This window comes from Protopterus annectens, chromosome 1.part1 (assembly GCF_019279795.1).
Source record: "Protopterus annectens isolate FY-2018-M chromosome 1.part1, PAN1.0, whole genome shotgun sequence".
In the NCBI taxonomy this organism is placed as follows: Eukaryota; Metazoa; Chordata; order Ceratodontiformes; family Protopteridae; genus Protopterus; species Protopterus annectens.
The window spans coordinates 419,391,613-419,409,698 of record NC_056726.1 but is presented as its reverse complement, the minus strand read 5'-3'; the positions used below and the strand labels follow the sequence as shown (position 1 = coordinate 419,409,698).

Genomic DNA, 18,086 nt, shown 5'->3' with positions numbered 1-18,086 from the left:
GAGAGTTTTTGGCTGGAGTGAGCTTTGGTACAAGACTGACTCGATTCCGAGTCCATCAGTGATGAATGGAATGAAGATTAACAACATGAGATCATTCCATTTCCTAGCTAAACACCAATATTTTGACAGAAAAACAACAGTTTTCCTCATCAAATAATAAATAGTGGATAGCCTTCCCCAGTGAGGATTTATCAGCACAGCTCCTAAAGACTGCTAGCTGACAGACAGTTCTATGGGGTCAGCCAAAGGAGCACCCTCTGAGGGCAAACAAGCTCTGAAGTCTTACATATTCCAACTGTCCTTTAATAGAGCTCTGGTCGAGCTTGTGACAGCTGGAGAACAGGGAAGGTGACCAAAACTTTGTGAAGCTGGCCAGAAGGGCAGGACCCATTTAGCTTAGGCTACTGTTACAGTGATCTATGCCTGAACATACTTTCCTCTATACGAGTATCTCTTGAGGCTGGTATGACACTACCTTGTAGCAAAAATGATGCCTGCAACAACTTCTATACTGACAGGGTTGACAAAGGGCAAACAACACAAACAGCACACCTGATGCTTACACCTCATCACAGATGGCTTCGGACTGTGAAGTAAAAGTGGCATGCAGCACTATTAGAGAATTAGTTAAGTACAGATAAGGGTATAACCAGTTTAAACAGGATGTGGCTAGGGTAGAGGCAATTAGAAGTTATGTACTTACCATAATTTGGCATCTGTGTTGTCAATTTTCATTCTTCCTCATAAATGGGATTGGCTCCGACTCAGTCGCATACAGAAGACTTTTGATCCAATTCTCGAGCTCCTCCCTCAACCCATAATGCTCTATTCTCTCCCCAACTCCTCAGATTGAGTTTGCTGCCTAATCTCCCAATCAATAATAGAGACAGATATAGACATCCCGGCTATGTAGCCCTCAGGAGGCCCTCACGGAAGGACATGCTGGACCAAAAGAAGCTCTGCTTCTGGCGACAATCTCTAATTTGTAATGTGTAACAAAAGTGGAGTCTTTGGCCAAGTGGCTGCAGCACAAATATCATCAATGGAAGTCCTTGACAAAAACCCAGATGAAGTAGCCATATACAGAGTGGAGTGAGCTTGAGGGGGGAGGTCATGGTAAATCTAATTCTTTTTGAGAATAAATCAAGGAAATGAAATCAGTAATCTGTTTGGCTAGTGTAAGTTTAGATACTGCCTGGCCTAAGCAGTTAGGGGAACAGGATACAAACAGCTGATCTGACTTCCTGAACTGTTTTGTCCTGTGAAAGTACAAATGCAGTTGTCTGTGCACATCAAGGAGGTGAAGTATGCATTCCCACTTATTTGAAATTTTTGGAAAGAAGACTGGAATTTGCATGGTCTAGTTAATGCTACTCTCCGTTACCACTTTGGGAAGAAAGGAAGGATTAGTCCACAGAAACACCCAGTTCTTATGAAAAATAATGCATGGAGGCTTAGCTGATAGGGCCTAAAGCTCAGGAATTCTTTTCGCTGAAGTGATAGCCAGTAAACAGACTGTTTTCCGAGAAAGAAACTTCATATCACATTTGTCTGCCAACTTAAAGGGTTTCCGAGTTAAACCCTGAAGGATCACAGTAAGGTGCCAAAGAGGAGAGGGGTCTTTTATTGGGGGTTCACAGTAAGGTGCCAAAGAGGAGAGGGGTCTTTTATTGGGGGTTTGAGCAGATAGACTCCCTTCATAGAGGCTTTACACAATCTGGATGAAGCCTGAGAAAAGGATTTGTTTCCAGAATGGAACGTGGAGATTACTGGCAACTGAAGCTTAATAGTAGAAAAACTAGCCCCTTCTTTAAAGAGGGTTGTTAGAAAGAGAAGAATGGCCGAAATAGGTGCTCAAAAAGGGTTGATATTCTAGTTGGAAGCCCAAGTAGAAAATCTTTTCCATTTGCTTTTGAAGTCTTTCTTGGTAAAAGCCTTCTGGGAGGCCAAGATAATCTCACAAACTGAGAAAGCAAGCCTGGACTGTAACTATTACTGTAAGTGGAGAAACCATGCGGTTCATTTGAGAGTGGAGACTGGGGTGCTGAATTCTTGAGGGATGAGACAGAAGATCCTGAGTGGGTTCTAGTATCCATAGAGGATATCTCAAGTCAGACCAGAGGAAGGGGAGTCATACCTGTCAAGGTGAGAAGGGGGCAATGAGGATGACCAAGCTCTTCAGCCTGCTTGCTTTCTGTAAGAACTTTAGAATCAGTGGAAGAGGACAGTTAGCATATAGGAGACCCAAGGGCCAATCGTGAATCAGAGTATATGTCTGTGACTTCCCCGGAGGGAGGGATCAGAGCAAAACAGTTCTTGCACTTGCTGTTGAGGGGTGAGGCAAATAGGTCGCAGCAAGGCTGGCCCCAGCGGCTGACAATATTCTCTACTGATTGACAGAGACCACTTGTGAGGCATCAAAATGGACACGGTGAGTGTCTGCTAGTGCACTGGTTTTCCCTGGGATGTGTGCTGCAATAAGAAAGTGGTCTGAAGTGATCACCCATTCCCAAACCCTCAAGGGCTCTCTGCACAGCAAACAAGATTGTGTTCCTCCTTGCTTATCGATGTACCAGACTACTGACATCTTGCCTGTTTGAACTGCAATAGTCCCTAGAGGGAGAGCATCCTGAAATACTTGCAGCGACAGAAGGACTGCTCTCATCTCTAGGACACTTATATGCAACTTGGTCTACAGAGGGGACCATGTGCCTTGGACCATCCTTTCCAAGACATGCCCCTCCTCAGTGGGGAAGCATCCTTGGTCACTGTGGCCAATGGGGGAAGAAGGGTAAACAGTCTGTCTAGAAACAGGTTGGAATGACTCCACCAGCAAATATGACACATGCAGATGTGGGTGAGCCTTTGGGAAATGACAGGGGGCTGGTAAAGTATGGACCACTGTACTGCTATTGTCCACTGAAAGATTTGCATAAAGAATCTTACTAGAGGGAATAGAAGTATGGCAGCTGACATAAACCCAAAAGTACAGTTGTGTACACTTACCATAAATGTAGATGTTTGAGTGTATTCACTGTTGCAGTCATCACTTGTGGGTTATCCCTGCTGGGTAGCCCTCGCCCGGCCCAAATACCAGAGTAAAGGATTTCCTTCCTACATGGGCTGCAGGTCGCCTGAGACTGACGTCAGGTCGTCAGGGCTATAAAGAGAGGTAGCCGACACCATTACATCAGTTTTTCTTGCCCTCAACCTACAGGAGTCCTGCCAAGAAGGCCTGAAGAAGGCCATAAGCTATGATGGAAGTAAAGGGGGGGAGGGAGGGAAACAGGACTGCAACAATGAATACACTTGAACATCTACGTTTATGGAAAGTGTACACAACTGTACTATGTTCTTCATGTTTCACTGTTGCAGCCATCACTTGTGGGAAGACTCCCAAAGCTGAAAAGTAGGGTGGAAGGAAGGAAGGGAAGAAGGCATAGACTATGCTTGCACTGCTTTAAGTGGAAGTCACAATGCCCTGCAGGACTGCTGATGCAAAGCCTCCCCTGGATTTTGGAGAAAACAGCTAGTTGGTAGTGTTTTGTGAAGGCGTGAACTGATATCCAGGTGGCAGCTTCTAAAATACTTTGGTAGGAACACACCCAAAGGAAGGCAGTGGAAGTTGATGCTGCCTAGTAGAATGGGTTCTGACTGATTTGGGAGGTATCTTCCCATGAAAGGAGCAGCAAAAATGGATGCAGTGTGATATCCATTTAGAAATGGTCTGCTTGGATATAGGTTTCCCCTCTGTCCCTGAGGCGAAGTTGACCAGCAGGTGGTCAGTCTTTCTGAAAGACTTGGTCCTATTCAGATAGTATCTAAGTTGTCTATGCACATCTAATATATGGAGAATCCTTCCTCTCCTATTTTGTGGGTTTGGCAAGAAGGTAGGGAGATAGACAGCCTGATTAAGAGCCATGTCAAATACCACCTTAGGCATAAAGGAGGGGTTGGTTCTAAGAGACACCCTGTCTGCATGGAAGATAATGAAAGGTCCAATGGCCATGAAAGCCTGAAGCTCGGAAACCCTCCTGGCTGAGGTTATGGCCAGCAGGAAGGCAGTCTTCCAAGAAAGGTGCTTCAATTCTGCTGCAGCAGCTGGTTCAAAGACAGGTAAAGTCATTTTTTCCAGGACAAAGATTAGGTCCCATGCTGGAGTGGGTGGTCTTCTAGGTGGTCTGATGTGTGACACTCCTCTAAGGAATTGTTTTAATAGGGGATGGGAGAACAAAGGTAGCTCTGTAGGGGAATGAGCAGAGATAGATGAGGCATGAATTTTGATAGAGGAGTATGATAATCCCTTCTGCACGAGCTCTGTTAGGTACTCCAGAACCAAAGAGAGAGTGGCATGGGTCCTGCTTTGACCCTAATTGTGGCACCAGGTGGGAAATCTTTTCCATTTTGCAGAATAGCATTTTCAGGTGCTAGGCCTCCTGGCCTCCTTAATGATATCCAGAACCTGTTTGGTCAAAGGTGGCCTGATATCTGCTTCTGGGGTATAAGCCTTGTGGATAGGCTTATTGTTTGAAGATTTTCTTGGGTTAGCAATTTTTCTGTGAGAGGCAGGCTCATGGGTAGTTTCCCTGGTCAGGCTGAGTAGTAAGGGGTACCAGTGCTGCCTGGGCCAGTTTGGGGCGATGAGGCTAGCCCTCGGACCTTCCTCCTTGATCTTTAGAACTACCCTGGTAATCAATGGCAAGGGAGGGAAGGCGTACACAAACAGGTTGCCTCAGTGAAAGGAGCGAGCGTCCACCTTCCAAGCTCATGGGTGGAACTCCCTGGAGCAGAATCTGGTCAGCTGTTTTCTATTGTTGCAAAGAGGTCTACCTCCGGGGTCCCCAGAGGTGTACAATGCTGAGGAAGGTCTCCTTGTGTAGCTGCCACTCGTGGGGGTTCAGAACACTTCTGCTGAGATGGTCTGCCAGGGTGCCGTGTTCCCATGGAATGTACTGGGCTATCAAATGTAGTCCCATCATTGAGGATGTCTACATAAGCATAGCTAGTTGACAAAGGGAGTAGGAGTGTGTTCCCCCCTGTTTGTCGATGTACCACACGACTGTGGTGCTGTCTGTTTTTATCAAGAGCACTCCTGGTTTGAGGCACACCTTGAAAACTATAATAGCCCTGTGCACCGCCAGCATTTCTTTCAGGTTGATATGGAGGGTTAGATCTCCCTAATCCCAGGTGCCCTGAGTGCACATGTGGTGAGCCCCCCAGGCTGTGTCTAAGGCATCGGTGGTGATGGTCTGGCCTTGGGGAAGGGTGATAAAGGGTAGACCCATGTACAGGGTACAAACTTCCACAGACTTCCACCCACTGTAAGAGTTCCTTCCTTAAGCAAGGGATCAGAGGCAGCTGGTGCTCCAGAGATTGTAAGTGATGGGACCATACATTTCTGAGGTATCACTGTAGTTCTCATGTGGAGCCTGGCCAAAGGCACCAACAGGATGCCATGTACCAGAGTGCTTGCAGGAATCTCCTTGCTGTGAGGTGTGTTCTGTGAGCTGAGAAAAGTATCGGGGTAGAAAACTCTGCTTCTCTGGAGAGAGGAAAGGTCTTTGGGTAAATGTGTCCAGTAGAGCTCCTAAGAATGTAATCTGTCTTTTGGTTTGGAATTGGGATTTTTCCCTGTTCATAGTAAATCCAAGAGAGTTTAGGAGGGTTTGGACAAAGATGAGATCATATAAGAGTTTCTCCTTGGTGTCCGCCTGGATGAAACAGTCATCCAGATAGGGGTAGATCTGTATGTTTTGATGTCTGCAAAAGGCAATGACAGGGGCCTGGGGCACTTGGTGAAGACTCTGGGAGCAGTAGATAAGCCAAAGTGCAGAACAGATAACTGAAAGTGGTCTGAGCCTGCTCTGAAATGGAGGAAACTCCTCCAGGACTCCCTTATGGGGATATGGAGGTAGGCATCTTTCAGATCTTGGGTCATTAGCCAAGTATTTGGTGCCACCATTGGCAAGAGCTTTTGAAGGGTTAGCACTTTGAATTTTGCCACTAAGAAGGACAAATTTAATGTGGATAGGTCTAGAAAAGGGTGCCAGGTGCCCTCTTTTCTGGGTACTAGGAACAACCTTGACTAAAAATCTTTTCCCACTTGGCCTCTGGCACTGGCTCCACTGCTCCTTGAGCACAGAGTTTTTGAATCTGGCGCATGGCCTCTGTACTCTGATTTGTTGGTATGTCTGGAAACCCTGAAAATCTGGGGTTCTCTATGAGAGAGAATATGTACCCTTGGGAAATGATGTTTAAGACTCACTGATCTGTTGTGATGGCTTGCCACTTGCTTAAGAATAGGGAAAGCCTTCCTCCTAGCCTGTAGGTGGGTGGGGGGCAGAGAGTTTCAGGCTAGTCATTGTGAGTCCTCAGGGTAGGGAGTGGACTTAGAAGTCCCTTGTCTAGGCGCATTAGAGGTCCACTGTCTAGGCCTCTGCTGGCTTTGCTGCTGTTGCCCAGAGGTCCTATATCTAAGTCCTTTCCTTTGCACAGCTTTTGCTTGGGCAGGAAAGGACCAGTGTTTGGTAGGAAAGTTCCTGCTGAATCTGGGTGGTTGTACGTGCAGGAAGTCTAACAGTCTGCACTGACTTGGCCTTGTCTTCCATTTTCTTAATTACTTCCTCTGCCTTAGGGCCAAACAAATGTTCCCTATCCAAGGGGGCATCCAGTTTTGACTTAGCCTGGTCAGGCAAACATTGCTGTCTCAACCATGCATGCCTTCTAATCAATGATCCAGAAACTGCAGCCCTGTTAGAGGCTTCCAAAGCATCAAATCTGCAATGCAGAGAATGCTTGGCCACTTGAGAGCTGGAGTGAATTAGATCTCCTAGCTCTCTGGCAGTAGAACTATCTGGTAAGGTGGAAAATTTCTGCTTCAATTAATTCCAGTGTGTTCTGTTGATATTTAAGCATATGAAATATGCAACTTAAAGCTCTAATGGTTAGGGTAGCTGAGGTGTAGAACTTTTTACCCCATCGGTCCAAGGCTCTGCTTTCCTTATCTGAAGGTACTGGATTTGTGGAGGAACTGGCCCTAGCCCCCATGGGTCCCTGAGCAATGACCTCTGGGTCAGCTGCAGGGTTCTTGAACAAATACTTATGGGTATCTGGCACCCCCTGTAATATCTATCAGGCTTTCTGAGTGCAGGGGGCAGAGCATACTTCAGGAAGACATCCTCTACCACATCCAGAATGGGAGGAATGGCTAAGAGTTTGTGTAGTGGCCAGTCCAGGAACTCTCTCAATCTCTTCTTTGACTGGGGGTAGTCCTGAGCCTCCCAATGGAAATGCTAAGAGTTTAATGTCTCCCCAAATGAGAGGTCCTCAGGGGGGCCAGGGGCTGTTGCTCGGTGTCTGAATCCAGAAAGTCACTGTTCTCAGACTCTTGCCTCCAAGATCACTTCTGGAGAAAGGTCCTTTTCTCTTTTGGCTGGGGTAGCTGGAGCAGACTGGTTGCCTTGTTGACTTAGCACAGAGGCAGGGGTTTTCCTAGGAGTGGCCTTGCTCTTAGGCCTTAGTGACTCAATGGGCTTAGAAATGGATTTGGCTGGTGGTGTGGCTGTCGGTCTTCATCTGGCATTGGTCAACTGAAAGGCCTCCTCCGAAGCCAGTACCTACAAAGCAGCTCCGGACCCAACCGTCGGGCTGGAGACCAACAATTCGGAAGGAGAAGCCTGATCCAGTGGCGTACTGGACTCCAAAAGGGTCTTGGTAGAGGCCAGCAATGGCTCTACAGCTGTCATCAGGGACGGCATTTGCACCTCACTGAGTTCTGCTGTACTAGTGGACAGTAGGCTGGCTGACTTCAAGTTTGATTCATCTGTAGGCCTAACCTTCTGCAATCTATTTCTTTCCTTTTCTTTCCACTTTTTAGGAATTTCAATGGTACACTGACCGACAGACACCATTTCGCATTGGCAATTACTCTCCTTGAAATGCCTAGCTACAAAATCAGCTCTTCTATGGATGGTCCTAATGTTAAATAAGGCACAGAATCGCGGATGTTGTCTGGGCCAAAGCAAGTAACACACAGATTATGAAAGTCTCTGTGTGGTATTTGTTTTCCACAGTGGAGACCTTAATTTACTTTCTCAGACATCGGTTAAGTACATGAAAAGAATCCCCAATGGGGGTACTTAGTTTTAGTAGTTTTCTCCCTCACTCTGGCAATGGCAGACCAGCACACTCGCAAAATGCTTCTGCTTTGGCTCCTCGGCAAGAAAGACTGATGTAATGGCGTCAGCTGCCTCTCTTTATAGCCTTGGTGACCTGCAGCCGACGCAGGAGGGAAATCCTTTACTCTAGTATTCAGGCCAGCCGAGGGCTACCTAGCAGGGATAACCCACAAATGATGACTGCAACAGTGAAGCACAAAGAACATCTTGTAGTACTAATCTTGCTGGAGGAGACAGGTGAGACAGTATAGCCCGAACGTGATGTCTCAAGGATGTGATGTGATGCAATAGAGAGGTAAGGACACCACCTGAGTTGTAGTATCCAAGACCGTTCCTATAAATTCCAGGGTCTGTACCAGGATGAGGTTTCTACATGGTATGGTTTACTGAAACGCCTAATGTGTTAGAAACCTGGAGCAAGTAGTCCCTGGCTTGTAAAAGTTGATGTGTGGATGGGGCATTGCGGAGCCAATCGTCGAGATATGGAAACACCTGGACTCCCTTGAGTCTCATGCATTTAGTACACACCCTGGTCACTATGGTGAGTCCAAGGGCAGTACCTTGAATTGATAATGAATGGCTCCCAGGCACAAATGTAGATGTCTCCTGGATCACCTGTCTATTTTTATGTGATAGCTGCATGCTGGAGATCTATAGAGCACATCCAATCATTCTTGTACAGAAAAGGCAGAATGGACTTAACAATAACCATTTGGAACTTTGTCTCCTTTACATACTGGTTCAAGTTGCTCAGATCCAAAATGGGTCTTGGGTCCCTTGTTTTCTTTGGCACTAAAAAGAAGCGGAAGTAGGTTCTGAATCCTGTCGGGTCAGGTGGGACCTCCTGGATGACTCTCTTCAGAAGCAGCTCTTTTATTTCTTGTGCTACATCTTCTGTCTGACTGGGTGGAATGTCAGGAAGTTTACTCTTTTGGACAGGAGGAGGAAGGTAAATGGTATGTTGTAACCTCTGGATATGATTTTTAGCACCCATGAATTTTCTGTGATATCTGTCCAGGCATCTAGGTGCAAAGAGAAATGACCCCAGACTGCCTCCAGAGCTGGAGAATCGGGCAACCTTTCAGGTGCACTGACAGGGCTTATCAGAGAAGGAATCTCTGAAATCCTGATTCTGTGGGCCCCATCTGCCTCTAGGGCAAAGTCTTCTATTCAAATTTCCTCCTCTGACACTGGAAGAATTATCCCTGTGTGAATCCTAGAATGGTCCCCGAGATTTTTGGAACCACATCTTATCACCTCGCTGGTTTCAAGAGAAGGTCTGTTGAGGGGTAGAAAACTTGATTCCTATGGAAGACAAAGTCTTTCCTGCTTGTTCGCTGTGGGTAAGTGTGCCTTTAACTGATGGCCTGAACAAGGAAGAGCCATCAAAGGGGGCACTGACAAAGGAAGTCTTGAAGGGATCCACAAAAATCGCATAGCCACATCCAAGCATGTTTCCTAATGGTTATACCTGAACCGGACGCTCGTGAGGCACCCTCTGTTGCATGGGAGATCAGCCTCATTGATGCATTAGAAATGGACAGCAGAGTGGCCAGTTGCGAGGAAGTCTTTTTAAGATCCTCAGCAGACATGGACTCGAGAGTATTTGACAGTTCCTTCATCAAATCTCTCTGTAGCAGAGTGAAGTGTGCCAAATAATTTAATGACCTCAGCGTGAATATAGCTGAGGTGTACACTCATTTCGCAAATGTATCCATCACCTGGACTCCTTGTTTGGTGGATGGACAGAGGAGCTTTGTTCAGCTAGCTCCTTCTTGGTGGCTGCCACCACCACTATAGTATCAACCGGGACTCCCTTGCTCCAGTGGGGTCTATCAGCAGGAGGGATCAGAAATTTGTCCAGGTGCTTGGGGATACATTTGACAGTGTCCCTTTCCTTCCGAGCCAAGTGGGAAACCAAAGTCAATTAGTTCATCTTCCGGGAAGGGTCACCCAAGAAGTAGATGGTCCAGAAATCAAAGCCTCCAGAAACTTCTGTTTGAGGATTTTGAGGATATCTACAAAGAATATGGCATCGGCTGGTGATCTGGGGGATCCTTCTCCCTCATCAAAATCAGTGTCTTCCGTGAGAGATTCCATGGGAAGTCTATGTGCTTCCTCTTATACATCCTCTTCCAAGGAACCTCCTCTGTGGGGTGTTCGGGAGAGGTATTAGAAGGGGGGGGGGGGGTTCCTCTAGGGAAAGTGTCTGGAGACTTCCCAGAGCTGGCTGTCCCTGTGGAACAGGTTTGAGGAGCTCAGAACTCTGAATCAAAGACAGGAGATGGGTAGTAGAGGACGGTTATCTGTACAGAGAGAAAGCCCTTTCTACCACCTTGAATGCTGATGGACCAGGGCCAACCTCTCCCCACCTTCTCTGAGCTACAGCCTCCAAGGAAGGAAGGTTGGGTCCATCCCCGGATCCAAGCCTTATAGGGAGAATCAGATCTCAGCTCTCCAGGGCCAAGGCTCCAAGAGGAAGGGATGGATCTGACAAAGACAGGACTGACCCCAACCCCTTGGGATACAGCACTGATCTCTTGGATCCATGACCCACTCTGATCCGTGGGTATCGGAACAGAACTGGTCAGGGACACCACTGGAGTCAAATAAGGTGCATTCCTTGATCATATGCTGAACCTCTCGGGGATCTCATATCTTGGGACTCTGAAACCATTGGTTGGATTGGAGAAGGAGAGAGAAGGGACTTAGCAGGTGCACTCACAGATCCATGAGGGGAAGGAGCTGGCAGGACCCCCATCTGAATCTGAGGCCTGAGAAATTTCCACATCATTTTATCCACATCCCCCTCCATCAAACTCATTAAAGACCTGGAAGATGTTGTTAAAGAGGGTATGAAATGTTTCTTCAGAGTTTGAAAAAGTTGAGTGGGTAGGGAAGGAGAAATAAGCTTCAGAGAGTACTCCAGAGTACAACTTCTGCATGCTGAACTGGTTGCCAGATCTGATGACTTAGGATCTGAAAAAGGAGTATAAGGTAAAGGAAATGACAATAGGAGCTGTCCCTTTTGGATCCGATGAAGACTTTGGATCCAAAGACGTCCCAAGAGGTTTCAGATCCGAGGTGGTAAGGTCAAATTTTCAGGAGTTTGCTATCTACATGATAGTTGCAGGGAACGTCATGCTTGCTGAAGGATGCAATTTTACATTTTTTAGTGTTTAGTTTTAAGCTGTAGCTTTGACACCAGCTATTTGTTTGGAAAACGGCTTTCCTGAAGGATCTTAGTATTTTTTGAAGAATTTATGATGGTACTAAGTTTTAGTACTAAGTTTACAGTCATCTGTAAACTTCGTTAACTACCAGTCCTTAACATTATCTTTTACCTCTGAGAAGTGGATTCCAAAAAGGAGCGGTGCAAGGACTGAAGCCTGAGGTACACCACTTTGTACTGATGTGAAGTACAAAGCATCGTGATCTGGTATGTTTTTACTTTTCTTAACAGAACAAAAAGGAGCTAAATATCATAATCTGACCTATTTTTGCACTAAACGTGTATCTTAAGATGCAGCATAACTACCAAGAAGTTTTAACAAGTGACCTGATTATCCATCACACACAAGGTTAAATTCGTGGAACTAATCAGAGGGACCTACATAATGCAGATAAGCATCTTCAGTGAGTTACATAAAGGCTCTTAAGGATGACATATCAAGTAGCATATATGTTAGTTCTTTTACTTCTCCATGGAGATTTTGAATTATGAACGTAATAGTAAACAATTACAGTAGATTACATAAACAAGATGTATATGAGGACAGTATCATATAAGAAATTGCAACACATCAGAGTCACAACTTATTTACTTATAAGAAATAGGGGGATATTAACATCAAAAATAAAGGAAATTGAAGTGAAAAAAGTAACAAAAAAATTACAATACAGCGAAAACTCTTGGAAGTTATGAAATTCTAAAAGAAGTGTGTAAAAACAAGTAGCAGGATAATAAATGTCTGGCCATTACTTTTAGTACTTTTTAACAATATTTTCTGGGTAGGAATGTGCCCTTCAATTATAGCAGTTATTACACCAAATGAGGGGAAATATCTGCTTGAACCAGGGTTATACAGACCCACTTAGATTCTCAAACATAATTAAAGTCTTTAAGGTGATTTGGGCAAAAAGAAAGCAAAAACATTGTCAAGGATAATACATTACGATTGGTGTGGGTTTATAGAAGGTAGGCAACGTTTGACAATATTAACAGGACCTTTATTACTCAAAGGGATGCAATGGACAACAATAATAATGCACTAATGTTAACAGGTTTGGATGCTGAAAAAGCATCTGACAGAGAGTTGGGAATTTATGAAGATCTTTTGAGCCATTTGTGTTTCTGAAAAAATTGTTAACATTAATATTCAATATCTGCAGATGAGTTTTATGTGTATGTCAGGCTTGTGCACATCAACCAACAGATCAGATATGAAAGCATATGAAGAAGGGAATTAAGGAATTTGTTTTTGATAAAAAAAGAGAAACTGCAATGGGAAAACCTAATTCTAAAAAAAGAACTGGGTGGATTGGGACTGCCAGATTAGGAAGCATACTATAAAGCCACTCAGCTTAAGTTAATATATTTGATTTAGAATTTGGAATACATGCCAGTATGGCACGCCATGATAAGCATCATGCCCCATGAAGCAACTACGGGATTAGACATGGGCACTTGATTAGATTTAGGAAAGGAATATAAACAATGTTAAGTACAGCCTTACATCCTTAAAACTATTACATATGTTTTTACTTTAAAGGAAGTTAGAACTGAAAAAACAGATCATCAGTAGGCTATACTATATAGCATAAAAAGACACAGAAAAAAATGCAATGAGCATCTGGAAAAGAAAGAAGTAAGATGACAAAAGAAGATCAGGCAATAAAATGGACTGAAGCTAGACAAACGTTTAGGTTACTGAACTCTGCCCAGTTTGCACATACAGGTCTGATGTTACAGGTGAATAAAGATACATGCAGGCTGGACAGAAACTTTGTTAAACTACAAATAGAACATTTTATCACTGAGGCCAAAACAGAAATGGCAGAATGGAAGAGAGTAACAGGTGCAACACATAAGGCAAGAGGAAATTTGTGGAGTACTGAATGATTCATAAGATAATCTATTTCAGGTATTTTTAAGATGGCTGCACATCAATCAACAGGTTGATTTGAGCTCTCCCAGTGTAAGAAAGGATACTGAGAAAGGGCCAGTAAAATGGCAGTCTGAGTAAAACTCAGTCACTAGCTAGTAAGCATACTGCCTTAATGCCAGCAAATAAAAAAACGTGGAGAACCTGAGAGAAAATCAACCAAAAAAAGGAGAAAACTCTCACTGTGAAGAATCCTAAGTTACGGCATTACAACGTAAACACCAAAAGAACAAAACAATTAAAAATATTATTAAAAACTATACAACGTCCAAGCTGCGGTGGTGCAGCGGTGGCGTTGTCGCCTCACAGCAAGAGGTTCCCCCGTTCAATTCTCGGCTGGAGTGCTTACTGTGTGAAGTCTGCATGTCCTTCCCACGGTCGAGTGATGTTCGAAAGACATGCGTAAATGTGCGTCCCTTCGTTGAAGGTTGGGCGTCGGGCTGGCATCTCGGCACTGTAAAAATCAACTGCCAATCATTACCGGACCGGCGTTCCGCTGTGGCGACCCCTAACCAAGAAAAGCTGAAAGAAGAACATTAAAAACTACACAACAAAATAATAAATGGATAACATTGGGGAAGTGTAGTTACACTTATACTAAAATCAAAGTTTTAAAGATAAGAACATAATTGTGGGGTATGCACATTAACTCACAAAGAATTGTGCCATTAATTAGTACTGAAAAAAAAATAGACAGCAAGTAAAAAATAAATGTACAACCTACGGTACAGCAGCAATAATACCTCCCCAAAACAAGATGTGCTGGGATTTGCTTGCATTTTCTGAGGATTTACTCTTTCAGCTTCATCTTGGAAGTTAACTCCTTCCCTGTGCATAACTACCTGCATGATCCCCCATCTCCCTACAGATAGTTGCTGCTACAGTAGATTACACCTATGAAAGTCAACAGATATTTCAGAATACTGTAGGGGGAAACTACTACCCTTTAGTGAATCAATGAATGTAATGCATGGGTTACAGCAAATGCTGTCAAATGATACTTTATTTAAGCAAGTTTTGAATGCTATGACATCCCACCGGTGTTAACAATGCTAACATTTATTTAAAGGCAAACCTTAGCATGAACAGAGTTAACTTGCCATTTTGCATAGCGTGAGGTATTTATTATACAAACCAAACACAGTATTCTAGTTAGAAAGAAAGCTCATCAAAAAATGGCTTCTGTATAGTTTTGTCCGTGAGTGTCTGAGTCATCATTTCTGTGTTTTATATGGATTCCCTACACTACTGTGTCTTCTTCACACATACGGTTATTAAATGTATTAACTCAACAGAAAGTCCCATTCAAGAGGTACCTGCCATGACGCTATCTTCAGTACTCCGGTCCTGAACAAGAGGGGACTGCTGGGATGCAGTCGAGAGCATCTGGCCTCCAACCGTACTGCTCCCTAGACCATCAATATCTGAAAAGAAAAAAAAAAAGATTCGACACTAGCAATATTCAAATATACAACAGCTGCTTTATACTTATTTACATAATTTAATTTACACAAATGATCGCATTTGATGCTAGAGGTAGAGGAATTAAACCACAAAATAGTGATTTGCTATTTAAGCAATGGGAGAATTTATACTTTATACAACAAACAATTTCAGGTAGCGGAAAAAAAGACGCGGATAGGATATGAAAAAAAAATGTAAAAAAATATCTAGGGATATGGCTCAATACAAGGAAAATAGGGCGTACATATGGAAGGAAATGAGAATAGGTAAAGAGAAATAAATTAGTAAACAAAAAACAAATGATGAGGCAAACAGAGGAAGTTATTGGAAAGAGTACGAAAAAGGTGATGGATATGTAAACAATAGGAATTATAGACACAATTTTCAGAGAGATTGGAACCCACAATATTGGAAAAAGAAATCAACGACAAGAAAATGGAATCAACATTCAACGCATCATCAGGGGTAACATACAGAGACGGGTACAAGCAGTGGAAGGATTACCAGTATTAACAAAAGAAAGTTCTAAAGCAGACAAAGTTAACGAAATAATTGTTAATGGAGTAATCCATAGTTGTAAAAACTTTAAAATTTATAATTATTCCAACTTTAAAGTGAACAGGGCATACTTTGACCTATTGTCTAAAGGTATGAAGTACATACCAACACCCCAATTTAGATTAGTGGACTATTTATGTGGTTAAACTGTTCACGAGGAAGATGAATTTGTCTATCATGTTTCAGGACAAGAATAATGAGAGAACAGGAGTTGGCTACTGGAGAAAGTAAGTTAAAGAAAAAAAGCACATTTGTCCCACCAACGAATCCTAGAGTTGAAATGTATGAAAAACAAGTATTGAAGGACATATATAGACTTAAGAACAAAAACCAAGAGAAAAAAATAAATGACAATTTGACATTAGAAGAAAGGGAAGTACTAAGAAATTTAAGAGAGGACTACAAGATTCGTATAATGAAACCAGATAAAGGGGGAGGAATGGTTATTTACGATATGATGGAATATTCCAACAAAATGTTTGATATACTAGCACAGTCAGGGAACTATCAAACTGTATATTTGAATGAGATCAACATAGCATACCAACGTATAGATTCTTACATTGAAGAATTTTGGATAGATAACCGAATAAATTCTGGGGTGTACAATTTCTTAAAGGTACAACATCCTGTGTTAGCAACATTAGTTGGGATTCCTAATTTACACAAAAGCATAAAGGATCCCCCATTTAGACCAATTGTTTCAGGGAGTCAGGCAAAAACATTTCCACTAGGTGTGGCTATTGACACACGGTTGAAGGTTATATACAATCATATCCCACACTTAATAAAATCAAGTATATACAGGAAAAACACATTTTCTAAAAACTATTTGCAATATATGAGCTATCATCCGAGAAAATTATTATATAATATTTATAAAGGGCAGTGTATAAGGGCATCCCGTATGACATCAAGATATGACGAAATGACATTGGAAATAGAATTCTTAACTAGATTATTTGAAGAAAGAGGATATGACAGGGAAATGATGAGAGATGCAAAACAGTACGTTATTCAGCAATGGGGTAAAAAATACTTACCATTGTTAGGGAAATATAAAGGAGCAAGAGGTATTATAAATAACATTAACAACATCAACAATATTGGAGGGAAATATCAACGAACATGTGTCTTGGAATACAGTCCCTATGTACACCAGATTAATCTAATTGGAAAGTTTTTATGGTGGACAATGATTTGGTTGGATACGTAGGGGAAAGACCATATTTTGTGTATACAATGGGAAGTAATTTAAAAAGACTATTAGAGAACAGTGAGTTGAACAAAGATGGTAATAATACTGATAACCACCACAAGACTACTAAAAATGTGGCAATTGTAAACAGTGTGGGGATATAATGGAGGAAAGAGATAATGTTAGATAATATAAAGACCAAAATTAGGTTTAAGCATGGCAATTGTAACACCAATTTTGTTATCTATATGGCAAAATGTAATATGTGCCCTGGATACTATATAGGTAAGACGGAAAGGTCCTTCAAAAAGGAGATACATGACCACCTATATAGTATTAAGAGAAAAGATAGTACTAATGCACTATATAGGCACATTGAAAGGTTAGGAGAAAGACACAATTTTAAATTTGCCATATTACAGCACATTAAATATGACCCAAAGGGAGGCAATAGAAAAGACACCGAGTTATAGAGAAGTATGGTGGCAACTTTTTACAAATGCTTCAAATACACCAGGATTGAATGAAAACATATCGATTAAACCTATTTTAGTGAGCAGAATGTTAAGAATGTAAGAATGGAAACTTGGGTTAACATAATATAACAAACATACACTACATATGTAAAGTTATTAGGAGGAAGGACAACATCACAATTGTAAGAAGCTTCTGTTATAGGAGGTTGTAAAATAAAATAGTCGATGAACACTTAATTAGTAATTTCAGAAATTACATGTTATTTCATAACGTACAGTGTGGGGAATTTAAGCACCAACGGATTGGTAAACAATAGATTTTTCATTTTTATTTTTATTTATTTTTCATTTTTAATATTTTTTATTATCATTGTAACTATGAGAGTGAATTGCATAATATAATGTGTTTTATCATACAAGAAAAGAATTGGGAATGTTTATACAATGATTTGAGTGCGCTCAAAGAAAAAAATAGAGTGATATCACTTTAAGGGCAGCAATAAGATTCTGGTGCCAAAAAAGTTATTTAAACATTTGAGCACTGCGTTTCCTCTGTGTTTTTGCGTTGTTTCACAGAGAAGATAACTTTCTGAATTTGTTAACTTGCTTTACACATATGAGAGCAGGTTCTTTTAAATTGTACAACCATAGCAAGCACATCTAACAGTACTTATGTGACAACTATGTCCACTAAACTACTGCTTTCAGTTATATATTTTGAAAGCATGCTACCAGTACAAAGAGAAAACCGCGGTGGTGGTGCTGCGGTAGCGTTGTCATCTCACAGTAAGATGCTGTCCGGTTCGATTCTCAGCTGAATTTAACTTGCTTTACACATATGAGAGCAGGTTCTGTTAAATTGTACAAGCATAGCAAGCACATCTAACAGTACTTAAGTGACAACTATGTCCACTAAACTACTGCTTTCAGTTATATATTTTGAAAGCATGCTACCAGTACAAAGAGAAAACCGCTGTGGTGGTGCTGCGGTAGCATTGTCGTCTCACAGTAAGATGCTGTCCGTTTTGATTCTCAGCTAGAGCGTCTT

At 42.4% G+C, this 18,086-nt stretch overlaps 1 protein-coding gene across 1 annotated transcript in view; it reads right to left on the bottom strand.

The window, feature by feature from the left end:
• Positions 1-18,086, bottom strand: part of ARFGEF3 (ARFGEF family member 3) — a 2,280,599-nt gene that overhangs the window by 975,483 nt on the left and 1,287,030 nt on the right. Inside the window, exon 15 of the mRNA XM_044087095.1 lies at positions 14,659-14,766. Coding sequence (XP_043943030.1) covers positions 14,659-14,766 — 108 coding nt within the window. The remainder of the gene's footprint in view (positions 1-14,658; positions 14,767-18,086) is intronic.